Below are 17,792 nucleotides of genomic sequence, written 5' to 3'. Positions count from 1 at the left end.
GTGCAGAGCTGGGATTATCCCCGCTGGACATTAGGGATCAAGGAGCAGCATATCTGAACTCCCTCAATGGGCTGTGGCAAGAGACAGCCAGTGATTCACCCCACGCAGAGCTCGATGTCCATGGTGGGGTAGACAGAGTGGCCTTTTTCTCTAGCGATTATACAAGTTGATAGGCAAGTGTGACCAGTCTCCCATTTTAGACATATAAACTTCAGTGGGGTGAATATCGTTCTGTGCATATATATACATACACACCTACGCGCATGCTGTGTATCTCTACATATACATGTCTGTGCATCTGTTTTTATAAATGTGTCTGCATAAATGCAACACACAGCACTCAGCGCATCCTTACAAGTACCTGCATGGTTTTATACCCGCGTGCATGTATTTTGTGAAGCCTTTGAGCTTTAATATAGTCCCTCAGAGCCGTCTGCAGTTCATGTAACCTTAAGCCATGAAGCCCTGCCTGTGCCTGGTGCTCTGTTTGCTTCGGATGTGGTGTGCGGCGTGCAGCAGCCTGCCCGCAGGTGGACTGGTGCTGCGTGAGTAGCCGGCCATCCCCAGTGCCAAGGGCTGCTTGCTCACGCCCTGCCTGACGTTACAGCTTTTCTAATAGCCTTCTGAATCATCCGCTCTGCAAGACTGTCTGAAACCTGTAATATAGAGAGACAGACATCGTTACAGGCTGAAATAACACATAAAAGCATACCTCCTGAGGAGTGTGTGAGGTCTGAGCAGTGCACGTCTGCCTTTGCATGCCGAGCGAGGAAACATGCTATTACTGATAATGCTCGGCGGTTGTGCAAGGCTGAATTCTGCTCGCTGGCACTTTTTATCTCTCACCTTTCCTGTTCAAATTCCTTGCTGTTTCTGGATGCCTCCTGTTTGTAGCTGTGTGCATTTGCCTCTGGTTTCCAAATCCCAGGAAGAATGTCACTTCCCTGTACTTTCCATCCTTTCACCATCTGTTTTCCTCTTTTTCTTTACCCTCATTTCCTTGACCCTGCAGTCTTTCCTTCAGGCGCTTGCAGCTCTGCCCTGAGACTATCTTGCTGGAAATGCCAGAAACTCACAGTTTCCCCTTGCAGAATGACAGCCGTGTCCCTCATCTCCTCAATGCACTTTTTGTTCACTTGCTGGAATCACATTGGACTTGGCTGGCTCCTGGGTGGATGTTGTGTGTTTGCTGAAGAGACGTTTGTTTCTCAAAAAAGCATTGCTGCTCCCTGCCACTGTCCAAAATCAATAGACCGACTCTGCCTGGTTTTACACCCTTGTTTGCACTTTCTTACCCTTTTTTAGCATTTCTTACCCCTTCTTAAGGTTTTGTTCCTTAACAAAAACAAGTAAAAATTGTCTGGCTGCAGACTTACACCTGAGCTCCCCAAAAAACAGGTAATGGCAAGTTACTGCCATGTGGATTTCCTTTCACCTCCATGCACTGGGCTGAAAATTGCAATACTTTGGGAGGTGACTCAGAAGGAGGAGAGCCTGCCCTGCTCCAGGGCTACCGTGTCCGTAGGGTGGGAAGGTGGATGACCGGGTGTGGAAATGGCTTTGGCTGATTTTTATCCACTGCCTGCGAAAGCCTGGAGTCATGGAGGTGCTTTTAAATTGCCCCCCTTCAGCCCAACCGGACCACGGTGCTCCTGGAAATTTCCAGGCAGGGGATCGCTGACTCAGTGTAGTCAGATTTCCTGAAGCTTCTAAAGATTTAGGAACACAAATGTCCAAGGCAGCTTGGTAGGATTTGTACTCCTCCATCACTGAAAACCTACTCTGTTTTCCACCTCAGTATTGACATCTGTAGCCTGTATTTTGGGAAGGGTGAACACCTGCGACCTGTAGGGAAGCGGTGACTCTTTGGGAAGGCATCTCGTGTCCAGGACGCCCTGTGATAAGTATAACTTGGGTATTTGTGTTTCTCTAGTAATGATACGTACCATTTGCAGTTCTTGCTCTTGCCCCATTGACTGCCTAAGATCAAGCCCTTTGAGATTTCAAAACACACTGTAGATATTCAATATCTGAGCCTCGTAACCTTTCTGCGGATTAGCTAAGTGTTATTGGCCAGCATTGTAAATGGGTAACTGAAGATATGTCCCTGCTGAATTTGATGGAAAGAGGTTAAGTAACCTGCCCAAACCAAGAAGGGCATTAGTAATAGAGCCTCACTAAATCTCAGCCTCATCCCCTGTTGGTTAGACAGTGTTGCTCCTCTGCGTAAGTCTGTCTCCTGCTTGAGGTGCAGCAGAATAAAACATGCTCTAATGTGTCTTTGTTAGCCTGTTCTGACGAGGCGTTTCTTCTTCTCCTTCAACATGCCATAATTGTTTCCCTTCCCTGGCAGTTCCTGACTTCCCAGTGTTAGTCTTGATTTGCCAGCTGGATGCGTGTGTTTATGCACACTAGGAATAAAGGCAGACAGTTTACACCTTTGTTACGCTTTCAGGCAGGACGGCAAGACTGAGTGGACAGCGCTGGGGACGAGGGCATCCTCCATTCAAAATAAAGCACTTGAGTTTTCCACTTGTTAAGTTTCATCCTGTATTAGTGCAGCAGCCAGCAGCGTTCTGTGCACATGCCCCGGCACTCGGACCTGCTGGGCTATTGCCAGGCTTCAGTATCTGATGCTGCTTCCTTATTGCAAGGTATTTTTCTGTTCTGTAGTGCAGTTGTACATGACAAAAGGCCGGTTCCTCATTCTTCACAGGCCTGCTGATATCAAACTGATTTTCCTTGTGTTTTTATAACATCCCTCCACCAGAAAAAGGAGAGCTGTAGGTCTGGAAGCACTCAGCTTTGAATTTCAGGCCACCTCAAACAAGACCCCATCATGTAATACTGGAGACCTGCAGTTTCAGACCAGGATTTTTTCATTTTTCAGCTGTTTTTCTTCACATCCCCGAGCAGGAGTGGTCTTGGAAACAAGTCTGGCTGCTTCTAAAGCTTGGTTAAAAACAGCCGTGAGGATAACCAACTGCCCTGTTCTGCCTTCATGCTTTGGCTAGGCCTTCTGGTGTGTCTGACCAAGATCAATGAGATGTCTCATGGGTTAGTATAACCAGTTCGCCCTAATGCACCTTCATTTAGCTCTGGTGCAGTTTTTCATCCATCTTTCAAGATTGTTTGTCCTACTTTCAACTAGCAGAAGAGCCAGACAATCTCATTTTGTCAAACAGGTTTACAGCACCTCTAAGAAGCTTGGTCTATATTTATCCTGTGGCCTATTTTCAATGTAACTTAGCACAGGAGGAGGTAAACTCCAGCCTCTTTTCCTCTCCTGCTGGTCATTTCCAGAGGCAATCTCAGGGTCATGTCACTTACAGCTGCTGTCTCATCTCTGTGGGCTGGAGACGGCTTTTTGGCCTCTTTTGGCACTGCCAAGCTCTAGAGTCTGAACAGCAAATTCATAGCACGTTTCTGCCTTGTGTGCTTGCCTCATTGGTTTGAAGTCCCGCTTTCCAGTACACTTCAACATAATGTGGTTGCTTCCCGAATTGTACTTAACTATTGCTGAATGTGACAAGCGCTGCGCACCTCTGCCTTGCAGAGCATATGGATGTTGTTAGCCAAGATGCGTTGCAGCGAGACCTTCTTCATGCAGAAATAGCCTCGCTGCCTGTTTTTTTTCCAGTTAATCAAACTTCTTTTCCTGTCAATTTAGGAGCAAATTTTTGTGTGGTTCTTTGGGGTTTTTTTAGCAAACTCTGCTTTTTCTGTTGACAGTGCTTAACGGAAAGCCTAATGAAGTGAAGCACATTAATCTGTTGTATTAGTGGGTGTTGAGTCTGTAGATTTTCTCTGCTTGAATTTGTGTGCATTCACATAGAACCCATAAGCCCTAACCACGTTGTTTGAGGTGCTATGCAAACACGTGTCACGGACACTGTCCCAACCACAGATCACTTGTCTACTCAGTTTTATGGTTTTGCACACGTGGACCAAATTCTGCTCTTGTACACATGGCAAAAAAGTTACATTGGCGACTGGGTACCGTTGCTTGTCTAAATTCATTGGATCCTACTTGACATTAGCAGTCAAGACATGTTGTTTCCCTTCTTCTCAAGTAAGTAGCTAGGTGTGATGCTTTCCTTTTGTATTCTCTTCCCCCTACCAGGACTGTTTTGCCTCCTCTTCCTTGTTAGTTTAGGTGTTTGAGGCCGTGTTTTGAACTTGACATTTCTAAGTGCTTCTCCCTCCCTCTTTTCTTTTGCAGGCGCTGGTTCGTCTTCCTCCTCACATTTCACAGTGTGATGAAGTCTTCAGGTTCTTCGAGGCTCGCCCAGAAGACCTTAACCCTCCAAAAGAGTAAGTGCTTCTCAGTTCTTTTTGATTAGCTGGAAGGAAAAGCTCATTTGGTTTTATTACTGCTGTAGGTGTGGGAACACATTTTGTAGCTTTCAAACACTACCTAGAAAATGCCCAACAATTACGTACAACCATGTCTGGTGCGTGGAGGACAAGGGAGTCAAGCAACCCTCAGACACAATTTTCCGCCATCCTCCACCCACCTTTGCATTGTTTCTTGCTGATGGTTCTGATGAGGGAACCTCCCCTGGCTTGTGGGTTTTACCTGATAATTATCACCAAGGAGTCATTTAGTTCCCAAAAGCATTGGCTCAGCAGCAGGGGGAAATCCTGCCAGTAAGCACTTGGCTCATAATTACCAGCTGCTTCTTTAAATGTACTCCTGCCCAGAGATACTTAGTTATCTGAAGGGAGCAAGATTGTGGTCCAGATCCAAAATTGTCTCTGGAGAGTCTATTCTTTCTGAGCAGGAAGCCAAGAAAAGGCTGGGAAAAGAGTTCCCATTGAACACAGAATCACAGCCTTTACCTTGGAGCAGGCAGGCTGATTCATGCTGATGCAGTCAGGGTTCAGAGGACTAATTTATCCAGGGAAAGCGTTGGCAGGATGGTATTTACAAGCAACTGTGCTGCCTCATCTGATGTTTCCTTTTCTCCTTCATACTGAACAGGATATATTTTATTGTGCTCCACAATAAGATTTTTACTTGGTCCCATTGTGTTTTGTGCTGCTTTGTTGCACGATTTGAAACTTGATTGCAGGCTGTGTTACTGTAATTTGCTTTCTCCAGTGTTTGCACAGCCCATTGGGTAAGGGGAAGTGGATATAAAGCTTTTGGGGTTTGGGCGGTTCAGCGCATGCTAACCTGTAGTTAGCAGAAAGATTTGTATTGGCTTCAGCTGTCTGTTCCCATGCTGGTGTAGACGAGAGGACCTTTGCAGTTTGATTTCTCAAACTTAGTCTCTTGCATATACCTGGTTTTATACAAGGGGACATATTAGCATTTGTACTAAAGAAAACACTGCTAGCGTAGCTGAGAGCGAAGTCTTTTTGGTTTTTGAACGAGAAAAAGAGCAGTTTTTAAATCAAAGGTCTGAAAAAAGAGCTGCTATTTTATTTTTTTTTCTAGCCATCCTTGTTTTAGAAAACTGTCCGGGGTGAATAAATGCAGTTGCATTTTCATTGTTAAACACATATTGCAAAATTAGAAGCCATTGCAGCAGGATATGCCTACGCTCTGAGACCTGCTGACCATCACAGTTTCTACTTAGGGTCTGTAGGAAGGTTTGCAAAGGTTGCTTGATCCTACAACACCCCTGTGATGCAAGGAGACATCCCCACATACCAGGCAGAAACAGACACCCAGAAGAGGAGTGAGGTCCCCAGGGTTATGGGAGAGTTCACAAATGGACTTTGGGTGTCTACTTGAAATGCTGTTTGAGGCTCTTGTCTGCTTTCTGTACTTGATACAGACCCTACAGTGTTAGAGCGGAGTAAAATAGAGTCAGGATTGGACCCCTCCACAAGGCAGGGAATGTGGACCAAGGCCCACCCCTCGGCTGACATTAGTCATGGCTCTCCTTCCATTTTTCCTCCTACAAGTTGTTGAGGGCCTTTTGCCGAGCTCCCCGTTCTACAGCCTTGCAGCAACTTTCAAGTTATCCATTCGCTCTCCCCTGGAAAAACAAAAAAGACTAAATTTTCTCAGCCCAAGCTTTGCATCTTATTCCAACCTAGTAATAAGTGTGATTTATTTCCCTGGAAAATGTAGAGCAATAACCTGATTAAATCTCACTTCACTAATGTCTGCAAGACATTAATCTAGCTGGGTTTAAACAAATCCTACCTCGTCTTCTGTAAGCAAACAGATCTTAGGGAAGGTGTCTAAGGTTTCTGCTGGGAGTGCTTCACAAAAGATGTATTGTTGAAACTGAAGATTAGTCTCTACAAAAAGATGATGTTAAAGCCAATGGAAACATCGTAGTGTTTTTCTTCTGTGAACTGAGGGGGAAGGGAGGAGATCTGGGGCTCACTGGACCACTGTGTAGGGTCTTGGGGAAGGAGGACACCTCCAGGGTGATTCTCAGCCTCAGCAGTCACTGCAGGAAGGAGCACAATTGCGAGAGAAAAACCCCAATTTATTCCCTCACTTTGCTACTCTGCCAAGCCCCTCCAGAAACAGTGAGCCAGTGGTGCCCAAGCCCTTTGAATTCAGTCTTCCCTGTACCACGTGATCCATTCATCTCACTGGGGGTGGTAAGGGTGTAGCCTGGGGGCGGCATCTAGACTACCCTAATTATTTTATCTTTTTCTTCAGCTTCTTCTTTTAGCCCTCAGTGCAGAGGTGGTTCACATATTGATATATCAGCATAGACATGGCATTCAACTGGCTGGGTTAAAGCAGAGCAAATATTGCCAAGTGAGGGACTCAGCCACCAAGGGTGGCTTGTGCCACCTTCATGTCTTCCCTCTGTGCACAAGGAGATGGTCTTTAATTTTGTGACCCCTGCTTTGTTTTTCTGCAGCAGCTCAGCCTTATAAGACAAAACCTGGCTTAGAATTTATTTAAATAATTTTGAGGAGTGTAGCCCTAATCCCACAGGCGTTTGAGTAGTTGAACCCAGAGAGTCCATTGAGTTATTGCGTGTCAGCAGAGCAGTGACTGAGCACGTGCTCGCAGCCAGAAAAACATGGAAGCTTAAACTTCAAGGGAGCAGTCACAAAAAAGTGTGATTTACCTCACAGCTGGAATTGCAGACAGGTATCCATGTCCGTAATTGCTGAGTCTCACAGCTGGAATGTGTGGAGAGGTATTCATGCCCTTAATTGCTGAGCCATAAGTCGCGATGATGCACATGCAGCAATTCATGTATTACTGCAGTAATTCAGCTGCGAAGCTGTACCCGTCACTGTTGTTCCTATCGTCCTAAAAGAAACCAACATTTCCCTGTAGTCCCCTAGGCACTTTTTTGAATGTGGTCCCAGCTTCTTCCTTATAACTCTTCATCTGCCCTGCCCTTGCCTCCTCCCTGCTTCTGCGTACTGTCCTCTCCAGGTTATGCTGTGTTTGGCTTGCAGGCTGCTCTCTACAGGGTCGTTTCCTACTGCTGCTGTGCTCCAACTGCCCGTAGTGCTGAGCAGCAAGCAGTCCAGCTATAATAAAAGCTGGGCTTTCCCAACACTGTTACAGTCTGGCCAATTTGTTCGGTTGGATTCGCAGCTTAGGTTTTCTGTTTCCTGTTTTGGTGATGGTCCAGGCTTTTGCGTCCTGTGACAATAGGCAGAAGGTATTCCACTCAGCCCCATTAAAACTCTTCCGTGTACAGCAGCTTACAGGCAGATAGCTGGAGAGATGTCACAAGAAATCACAGTGTTTGAACTGGCTGACGGTCTCCTCTGAGTCTGCTCCTGCTGGTGGAGCTAACTCCAGGTCAGATTGCTCCCAAACAGCAGGTTTCACAGAATCACAGAATCTTCATGGTTGGAAAGGACCCTTAAGATCATTGAATCCAACCAAACAACCTATAATCTCTGCCACTAGAGCATGCCCTGAAGTGCCAAATCTAGACGTTTCTTAAATACCTCTAGGGATGGTGACTCGACCACCTCCCTGGGCAGGCTGTTCCAGTGCCTGACCACTCTTTCAGTAAAGTAATTCTTCCTAATATCGACTCTAAACCTCCCCTGCCGCAACTTCAGACCATTTCCTCTGGTCCTGTCATTATTCACTTGGGAGAAGAGGCCAACACCCACCTCCCTCCAACCTCCTTTCAGGTAGCTGTAGAGGGCAATGAGGTCTCCCCTCAGCCTCCTCTTCTCCAAGCTAAACATGCCCAGCTCCCTCAGCCTCTCCTCATATGACCTGGTCTCCAGACCCCTCACCAGCCTGGTAGCTCTCCTCTGGACACGCTCCAGCACTTCAATGTCCCTCTTGTACAGAGGGGCCCAGAACTGAACACAGTTCCTTCATGCTGCTTGGGAGAAACCGTAGGAGGACATTAAATCATTCCATGAGATAGTCTGGGAGCTCTCTTGGACCATTTCACGTGGTGAAAGCATGTCTTTTGCACGAGAACCGGCACGCGTTGGGAGCATTGATGTACAAGGCAGGGTTTGGAACTCCAGTGCCGGTGTTCCCAGGGCAGCTGCTTCTGCTGCTCTCACTCCACTCCACTGATTAGCTGCAGAGAAAGCAAGCTTCAAACCATAAATTCTGGTACAACGGGAGCAGTTTCCAACTCCTTATGTTTGTAATATGTGCAATTTTAGTGTTTGAGCAAATGCATATGTATATAGGCAAATGGCTGGGCTTGTGTCTTTAACCATGCCCATGTAAGGACCAGATCCTGCACTGCGATGGGAAAAGATACTGTAAGGTAAGAAGGAAGTGCATTTTTATTTTTCCATTATTTTAAGTTAAAACACCATGTCACTGAAAGCCATTCATTTACTGGATACTTCTGTTAATAATTACAATTACTGATAACTAAGCCAGAGATGGATTAATTTCAGACTTCTACTGGGGATTTAAATTCAAGGCTGAGGTCAGGCCAGGGCTCATAGTCAACAAACAAAATCTCAGAAAGCATTTTTTTAATGATTCTTTTTTACTAGAAATAACAGAAATACCCAAAGAGTAGGATTAATCAATTAGACATTGCATATGGTCCACTGCTTTTCAGGCTTTTTTTGCAGTTAGGTTATCCCGGCCAGACCACTCATGTGGAGTTCGCTTTTTCTTTCTGAGTCTGGATCCAGCCTAAAAAGCAGACCAAGCGCCAAGGATTCAGTTCTCCAATACTCCCCCTGCAGAAATGCATGCAGACTCAAACGAGATTTCTGTTTAAACCACCACTAATAATATTAACAACTGAATTTAAAGCAATGTTCAATGTCTGAGAATATTTTTCCTGCAGGAATCATAAAGCAATTCTCAAACAATATGCAAATCCACGAACACTTGGGAACTTATTACGTATACGACACAACAGTATGAGGTTTGATGCAGAAATTGGACTTAATGCTGAAGGTGCCTTTACTGAAGAACAGAAAGGCTTTATTGTGGTCTGTAGCCATGAGTTTTATCATGTAAATACTGGTATAACACTCGGATACTCAGATGCCAGGCAGTCACTGTGAAATGGAAGCTGGATTCTCCCTTTATTCTTCGCATACTATGGATTTCTGTTAAGGAAAGAAGTTGCCAGGGTAATGCAGTGACCGTGTTAAGGAAACATGCTGTAGTTTATGAGTCTACCAGTGCTAAAGCACAGTTCCCCAATATGCTTTTCTCCATCCATAAGCATGACTGTGTTTACATATGACTATTTCTGTTCCCCAAATGTGCTATCATCTGCCCTGTAATAACAATACCTATTGGTAAAGGAAGAAATTTCTTCATATCTAAAATATCTGTATTTATTCTGATTTGTTTGATATTATGCAAATAATTTCTCTTCTATTTCATCCCTTATATTTCTTCCCTTATATTTCTTCCCTTATATTTCTCTGTATTTCATCCCTTTAGAATTGTTCCCCAATCCATTTGATAGCTGGGTCTCTGAGCAGATATGCCATGAGAAAAGCTGTCCTTCTTTTTTTGTGGTTGCTCTTTATTACAGGACGGTAATTTTCGCATCATTTAGGAATGTGGTCAGCACCATTTTATGACAGTCGATGTTACAGTCTGCACTTGGCAGTGGTATTCTGACTGCTCAATGCATGCATTTTATTAGGGAAATTCATTCCACTTGGCAGATGCAGAATGGAAATTAATTTCCCTAAGAAATGCAAAATCAGAAAAAGATGGAAGATTTATTTTTTCTGTGATTTATCAGCTGGGAAGTAAATTGCAAAACACAGCAGGAAAAGGTCTGAACAAAGCTGGTGGCAGGATGAGGCAGTGAAGACCCACTGTTCTGAAGGGAAGAAAAAGTTAATATTTTCAAAGAATGGCTTAATCACCTTCACTGAGATTTAGGTAGCTAAGGATGCAATAACCTGTTAGGACTGAGTTTGCCAAGAGCCTTGCTTGGCAGCTCCTAATTAGTCATCCAGCTCTCATTGATGTCAGTGGGAATTAGGTACCACAGCTCTTTGAGCATCTGAGTTAAGTAGCGCACCTGTGTTTAGTTTTTCAAAGGTACCTGTTTTAGGGCTGTATTTATGTAGAAATATTTAGCCTCAGCACCTAAATTTGTTGTGAAAATGGTTTCTTGGCTTCTGAATCGCAGAAGTGCTTTCCAGTATCCTGCCCGTAGTGTGGGACTGTAGTAGATCTGCGGCTGAGAGGTCAGGCAGCCTTGTGCCCCAGAAATCGAGGAGTGAAGTGTGGCTGATTCCCAGTTGTGCCCCCTCTGACCCGGAGAGCTGGAGCTCGGTCTCTGGGACCCAGTCGTTGTCAGATGGGGCTCTAGATACCCTGACAGCGTACGCTGCCTTTCATCAGTGCGTATTATCATGATCTTTGGGAAGGTCTCGCTTGGAGACTGTTATGTTAAATAAACTAAGCCAATAGAGGGATGGAGGAAACTCTAGAAATGGGAAAAAAAGAAGTAACTCATCCTCTTCTTTAGTTTCACATGGAACTTTCCCTTTTGTTTGCAACATGTAAATGATTTGGGCTGGAATATCAAATGGAGGATACTGAAATTTGCTACTGGCTTCAGCGTTGGTGATAACAGCAAATAATGCAGCCTTCTTGAGAGAAGCTTTGAATCTTTTTGCAACTCATCCAGAAAATTAAAAATGTATGTATTATATGTAGAGAAATATAAAACACTAAACCTGGGGGAAAACAGAACGCACATTAAATGAAATAAGTTCAGCAACCACAAAAAAAAAGACGTAGAAGACTGGCAGTTGAAATAGCATACATTACTGCTGTCACCATACAGTAAGAGCTTTTATTCCTTGCCTTGAATATCACATTTGGGTTTGCTCGTGCTTTGTAGGTCTGACTGTGAAAGGACACGGGGCTGAGAGGAGCAAAGATAGTTTAATGTACTGACGGCACCGGCAGCCAAGTGTACAGAAATAGCTTTTGCCTGGATTGGTTATGAGCATGTGGCAGGGTTTAAAAGTGGCATGCTGTCACGGGCACAGGATGGGTTAAGAATAACCAGACTTATCCGAAATCTATCAGAATGTGACCAAGATCACAACCTTGCTGGCACGTTGCTGCTTCAGTGGTGGCACTGAACACTGCCTTGCTGGGACCAAACACGACAGTAGTGTCAGGGCTAATGTAAGTTTACAGTTTATGAGCACAAATTCAAGACAATTTTTTTTTTTTTTCTCTGTAGAAGAGTTGGGACTGAAGAGGTATTTTGAAATGCAGAGATGTTGCCTTTAGAAGAACGAAATGCCAAGCCTGTTGGCTCAAGGGCCTTTTTCCTGTCCAGTAATTTTTGTTCATATCCTAAAGGAACGATCACTGCTGATAATTTGCCAATGCCTCTTTTGTAGGTTAGAAAGTAATAGTTTGCTTAATGTTTAACTTAACCCAAGAAATTCTTTCCTTCCGGAGAAGAGAAGTTCAGTGTTTAATGCAGAGGATTCATAAATCTGCTCCTTTTTGTCTCATTGGTTTATTTTGTGATGTTGGAAAGTCTTTTCACGTCTCCTGGCTGTATCTGCAATGCGATTGCAGGTGTATGGTTTCAGAGGTTTGCTAAGAGGATTTGATTCTGGTAAAGAAACCCCGTTCCTTCCATAGTATAACTCTAGAAATGAATAGTTAGAAAAATAATATGTTTTTAAAATCATCAGTCAACGTTGGAAGAAACATTACTTCCAAAACCTGTCAGGAAAGCCTATTCTGCTGGTGCTTCTATATGCAAAAAACCAGTTAGTGAGCCAAAAGAACAAATTTATTCATCTGGCGATGGGGGAAACCTAGGCTAATGAGGAAGTATTAGAGTAGAACCAAAATCATAGAATCATAGAATTGTTAGGGTTGGAAGGGACCTTAAAGATCATCTAGTTTCAACCCCCCTGCCATGGGCAGGGACACCTCCCACTAGATCAGGTTGCTCAGAGCCCCATCCAGCCTGGCCTTAAAAACTTTCAGGGATGGGGCTTCCACCACCTGTCTGGGCAACCTGTTCCAGTGTCTCACCACCCTCATGGTGAAGAACTTCTTCCTAACGTCCAATATGAATCGACCCATCTCTAGTTTTAATCCATTCCCTCTAGTCCTACCGTTACCCGACATCCTAAAAAGTCCCTCACCAGCTTTCTTGTAGGCCCCCTTAAGATACTGGCAGGCCACTATAAGGTCTCCTCAGAGCCTTCTTTTCTCCAGACTGAGCAATCCCAACTCTCTCAGTCTGTCCTCATAGGAGAGGTGCTCCAGCCCTCTGATCATCCTCGTGGCCCTTCTCTGGACACATTCTAGCACGTCCATATCTTGTAGTAGGGGCTCCAGAATTGGACACAGTACTCCAGGTGGGGTCTCACGAGAGTGGAGTAGAGGGGGAGAATCACCTCCCTCAACCTGCTGGCCACGCTTCTCCCGATGCAGCCCAGGATACAATTGGCTTTCTGGGCTGCTAGTGCACACTGACGGCTCATGTTGAGCCTCTCATCCACCAGCACCTCCAAGTCCTTTTCTTCAGGGCTGCTCTCAAGCCAGTCACTGCCCAGCCTATATTGGTGCTTGGGATTGCCCCGACCCAGACGGAGGACCTTGCACTTGGTCTTGTTGAACTTCATGAGGTTGGCATGGGCCCACCTCTCCAGCCTGTCAAGGTCCCTCTGGATGGCATCCCTTCCCTCCAGTGTGTCAGCTGCCGCACACAGCTTGGTGTTGTCGCGCAACTTGCTGAGGGTGCACGCTATGCCACTGTCCATGTCACTGACGAAGATGTTAAACAAGACCGGTCCCAGTACTGATCCTTGAGGGACTCCACTTGTCACTGGCCTCCACTTGGACATGGACCCATTGACAGCCACTCTTTGGGTGCGGCCGACAAGCCAGTTCTTTATCCACTGAATTGTCAGTCCATCAAACCCATATTTTATCAGCTTGGAGACCAAGATGTCATGCGGGACAGTGTCAAAGGCTTTGCTCAGGTCCAGGTGAATGACGTCAGTTGCTCTCCCCTTGTCTACTGATGTTGTGACCTTCTCGTAGAAGGCCATCAGGTTTGTCAGGCACGATTTGCCCCTGGTGAAGCCGTGTTGATTGTACCCAATCACCTCTTCGTTATTCTTCTGCCCCAGCAGTGCCTCCAGGAGGATCTGCTCCATAATCTTACCAGGTGCGGAGGTGAGACTGACTGGCCTATAGTTCCCTGGTTCATCCTTCTTTCCCTTTTTGAAAATGAGGATTATGTTTCTGCTTTTCCAGTCAGTGGGGACTTCACCAGGCTGCCATGACTTTTGGAATATAATAGAGAGCAGTTTAGCAACCTCATCTGCCAGTTCCCTCAGTACCTGTGGGTGTATCGCATCAGGTCCCATGGACTTGTACACTTTCAGGTTCATCAGATGGTCACGAATCTGATCTTCACTTAAAATGGGCAGTTCTTTCCAACCCCTGCCAGAGGTTATTAAGCTTGATGTGAATGATTTGGGGCAACCGTTATCCTTGAGCCCTCACTTCTAGAAACGTTTGGTTCAGTGCCACAGGATCTTCTGAAAGTCTCCGATTAAAGACTGCCGATGCTTGGTTTGATGTCCCAGATTAGGAGCAGCCCATAGGGTTGAATCGCCCATGCTGATAAACACAAAAGAGATCTTTAGGTCCACACAGAAGACATGCATCTGGTCCTGCTGTGCTTTATGAATAAGCCTGGAACTGAGAAGGGGAAGAGGGATGGGGACTTCCTGTTCTTATCTGGATGTCTTGTTCTGGTGAGCCCCTGCTAGCAGGTTAATTGCATGCACTGAGGTATCTGTCACCATCGACTCATGACCTGCCAGGCAGGAGGAGATGGGGTGGAGTTCTCTGTTCACTAACATGACAGAATTGAATATAGCCTGTCTTGTCCTCTGGGTGTCACGTCTCTGAAAAACAAGAATAGGCAGCTTATGTTACAAATATATCATGAAGAAGAATCCAGCTTGTCATTGCCATGTCTATATTTAATATGGTCGCACTATTGTTTAATGAAGATCTTTTTCTGCTCTGAAGAGGAGGGCACTAGGGACAGACGTGCGCAATGGGGTGTTTGCTGCCAGGGTGATAAATTATCCCTCAGTGGCGCTTGGGGTCAGATGAGACTTTTCAGTGCCCTGCACTTCTATTGTTGATCGCTATGAAATTTTGACATTGCTTATCTGGAGAGTCCCTTTATTTTTAACGCTGTTGAGGACCAGTAGCCTCGCTGGTTATAAAAGGAATGTTTTTCTCACGCATACGTGCCTGTTGCAACCCAACATGTGGTTCTGAACTGGTTGGGGGCGATGTAAAGCACCCCGTTACCTTTGGTAGGCTTTTACCAGGCTGTACTATATTTTACAAAGGAAGGCATTGCTTAAAATGTGTTTTAATGCTGTTGACTACAGGCCAAGTGGAGCTGACATCTCACATTTATTTACGGTGGAGCGTTTCTGTCTAAGCACTGGGAAGTAGAGGTGATGTTCCTCGGTAAACAGAACTTTGAACTCTGGGAGTCTCTGGTACTGCCCATAGCATCCAGCAGTTGCCACTGAAGAGAGAGGAGGAAGCATTAGCAATCAAAGAGCACCGAACAACAGGTACAGCAAGTCAGCTCTCTCTGGAGAGCCACCGCCTCCTGCTTTGAGTTAGTAGGAGAGCTGGGCTTCCTTTCTGGCTTGGCTGTATCATAACAGCGCATTGAAGTATTATTGTTTGGTGCACCTGGCTTCACCTGTTCACCCCATGCCACCAAAGGGTTTGCGCTGGAAATCCGTTTCATCACATACACAGGGCTTGGTGTTTTGTGTCCACAGAATTTTGCATTCAGCTCCCAATGCTATTGCTGTTTAAAATCTTGCTTGTAGCAAGCCTGGAAAGAAAAAACATTTGTGGCAGTAGGGAACCGTCCCCTGGAGTGCTGCACGCGTCCAAGATGATCTGTTTTTCTCTGTTCGTCTCTCTCTTGAGGTAACAAGGTGCCTTCTTCAGGAATTACGGTGTATAAAAAATACCAGACCTCAAGTGGCTGAGGCTGTAGGAGACACAATGATCTACCGGTAGATCCATTTCCACCCTTTCCATCTTCTTGACTGGTCTGCAGCTGACTGTCTTTCATGCGTGCTGTTCCCAGAAACACAAGCAGAGGATCAAATAACAACGTGTTTTGACTCCAAACTCTGGAGTGACTTATCATGTTATCAAAGCTTTTGATTTAATTGAAATTTCACAGATAACCCTAGACCTGCTTTTAAGTGCAGACCCAAGTGCCAGTGGGAATTCAGTTAAGACCCTCCCCCCACCCCTTTTAATGCTTGCATTTTGTTTGGGAGGTTTATGGAAGGGATTTGCTACTGCTTATCTCTAGCTAGAGCTCTGTGTCTGGGTTCAAAGATGCCCTTTGTCTTTGGGCCACTTTCTTTTTCCAGTTATGCCAGAGTTTGATTGGAACGACCCTGCTGACAGTAGAGCACTATTTGAGATTTACGCTGATGTAAGGATTGCAGAATTTGTTGTGTTAAAAGTAGAATTCTTTCCTTGTTTCCACTCACAGCTCTTAAAACAATTGGCCTAAGCTTAGGAAAGATGTTCGTTTAAACAGACCTCGGATATATTCTGAATAGAGGATTGACTGTGGCTTTGCAATACTTTAGTCTAATCTAATAAATGCTGGTTATTTGCTGGATTCTTGCAAGCTGTATTTGCTTCCCAGCTCCAAGGAGTTTTAATAGCCACTCCAGTAATGCTGACTGCAGTGCACTGTGGTGAACCTCAGAACATTGTATATGTCTGATTACATTTGCTTTCAATTACAGTCTTGTGGGTTTGAAAAATCAGAGCAGTTCAGGCTCATTTGGGAACCACTGCAAAAAAAAATCGCTAGTAACCTGAGATACTTAGTGCTTGAAAATACAAAAGAAGAAGAAAATGTTGAACGTTGGGGGCCAAAAAATGTCTATTTTGCTTTATGAGAAGAGACCCAGTGCAACAAGTGTGGGGTTAGGATGGCAGGGGCACCATATCTAACAGATAAACCTTTTCCTTTCCTGTCCAAGCATGCTGGGAATGAAGTGTGAATGACTCTTGCCAGAGACAGCGTTCATCAGAGACTTGAAGCTGTCCTGGTTCACTAGTGAATTAGTGACATTGCCATCTTTGCTGCTCCCTGTTGGATAGGTTGCCGGTCTCAGTCCTTTTTCTAATGATTAGATCCTCACCAAAGTTGTCCTCTCCTGCTAGGGGAGCTGTAGAGTTCTTGAGGATGGTAAAATTAAATTAATCTTATTTCCCTCAAAGTGCAGTATTTTGTAGAGATGTTGATTATCCTCTAAATCTGGCTAAAGGAGGAGCTTTCTTTTCATGAAAATGTTTTACCAAAAATGAATCTCTCAGTTCCTGCTGAAATGTGGTCCCAAACCCCAGAATTTGAATAGTTTTCATCAGCCCTACTGAGCAGCAGGGTGGATGTAGGATGAAAAGACGTTCACAGAGACATCCAGCAGATGGCTTTGCAGGTGACCTGTTCTGCAGTGAATGGCGTTCAGGTCTCTGGGAGCTGTGTGGCTGGGACTTCGTCTGCTGGGCTGTGTCTGGTCCTGCCTACTTAATGCCTCGCTCTTCCAGCGGGCAGCTCTGGGAGAGCATCAGTCAGTGGTTGATCCCTTTCTCCTCTGCCAGCATCTGGCAAGCAAAGAAAGGGCTCATGAACACATTAAAGAACAAGCCCTGGTGCAAACACCTGTGTGGGGTGTTATGAATATTTAGTAAACGAAAGAGGAGCAGGGAGGGTTTCATCATGAAAAAACCCAGCCACAGCACTGTGACACCAGGGATGGTGCAGTGAATTTTCACCCCAGGTGAAAGATTTCAGCTATTCTGAACTTAGGACCAGAAGGTGGGATGTAAGGTTGTCGTCAGCCCCCTGACAATTCAGGCAACCACAGGTAAGGTATAAGGTATGCAGACTGATTAACTGGGGTAGCTTTTACTCTGTAGTGGGGACCAGTACATATTGCCAGCGTTCTGCATTTCTTTCTATGGGATGGGACATTTTAGCAACATAGCTCCCAAATTTGGGGAAGCATGTATGTAACAAAAATGAGTGCTTTCCTTTCTGTGGTCCCAATAATAAGGCTCTTCAGCTTGCATATAGCCTCTGTAGTCCCTGTAGCTAGTAACCTGGGTGCTGAGGCATCTTGCTGGGTCTGGATTGGTTCCTTCACCTACATGCTTACCTTTATAGTGAAGTTAAGGGCCAGGGGCAACTAGGGAAAGCTGCAAGAGTCATTCATATCCCTGCAAACAGCTTTAAACTCTTCCAGCAAGAGGTCAGTAGAAAAGTATCTTATTGTTTGCTGGGTCGTCTCAATGCACA

At 45.1% G+C, this 17,792-nt stretch overlaps 1 protein-coding gene across 3 annotated transcripts in view; it reads left to right on the top strand.

Annotated features, from left to right (window-relative positions):
* The window catches only part of SH3PXD2A (SH3 and PX domains 2A), a 264,890-nt gene that overhangs the window by 116,512 nt on the left and 130,586 nt on the right, over positions 1–17,792 (top strand). For all 3 annotated transcript variants that reach the window (XM_074593122.1, XM_074593123.1, XM_074593121.1), the window contains exon 5: positions 4,223–4,314. In XM_074593122.1, coding sequence (XP_074449223.1) covers positions 4,223–4,314 — 92 coding nt within the window. The remainder of the gene's footprint in view (positions 1–4,222; positions 4,315–17,792) is intronic.

This window comes from Larus michahellis, chromosome 6 (genome assembly GCF_964199755.1).
Source record: "Larus michahellis chromosome 6, bLarMic1.1, whole genome shotgun sequence".
NCBI lineage: Eukaryota > Metazoa > Chordata > Aves > Charadriiformes > Laridae > Larus > Larus michahellis.
The sequence above is the reverse complement of the archived record's forward strand: the minus strand, read 5'-3'. Positions and strand labels throughout refer to the sequence as shown.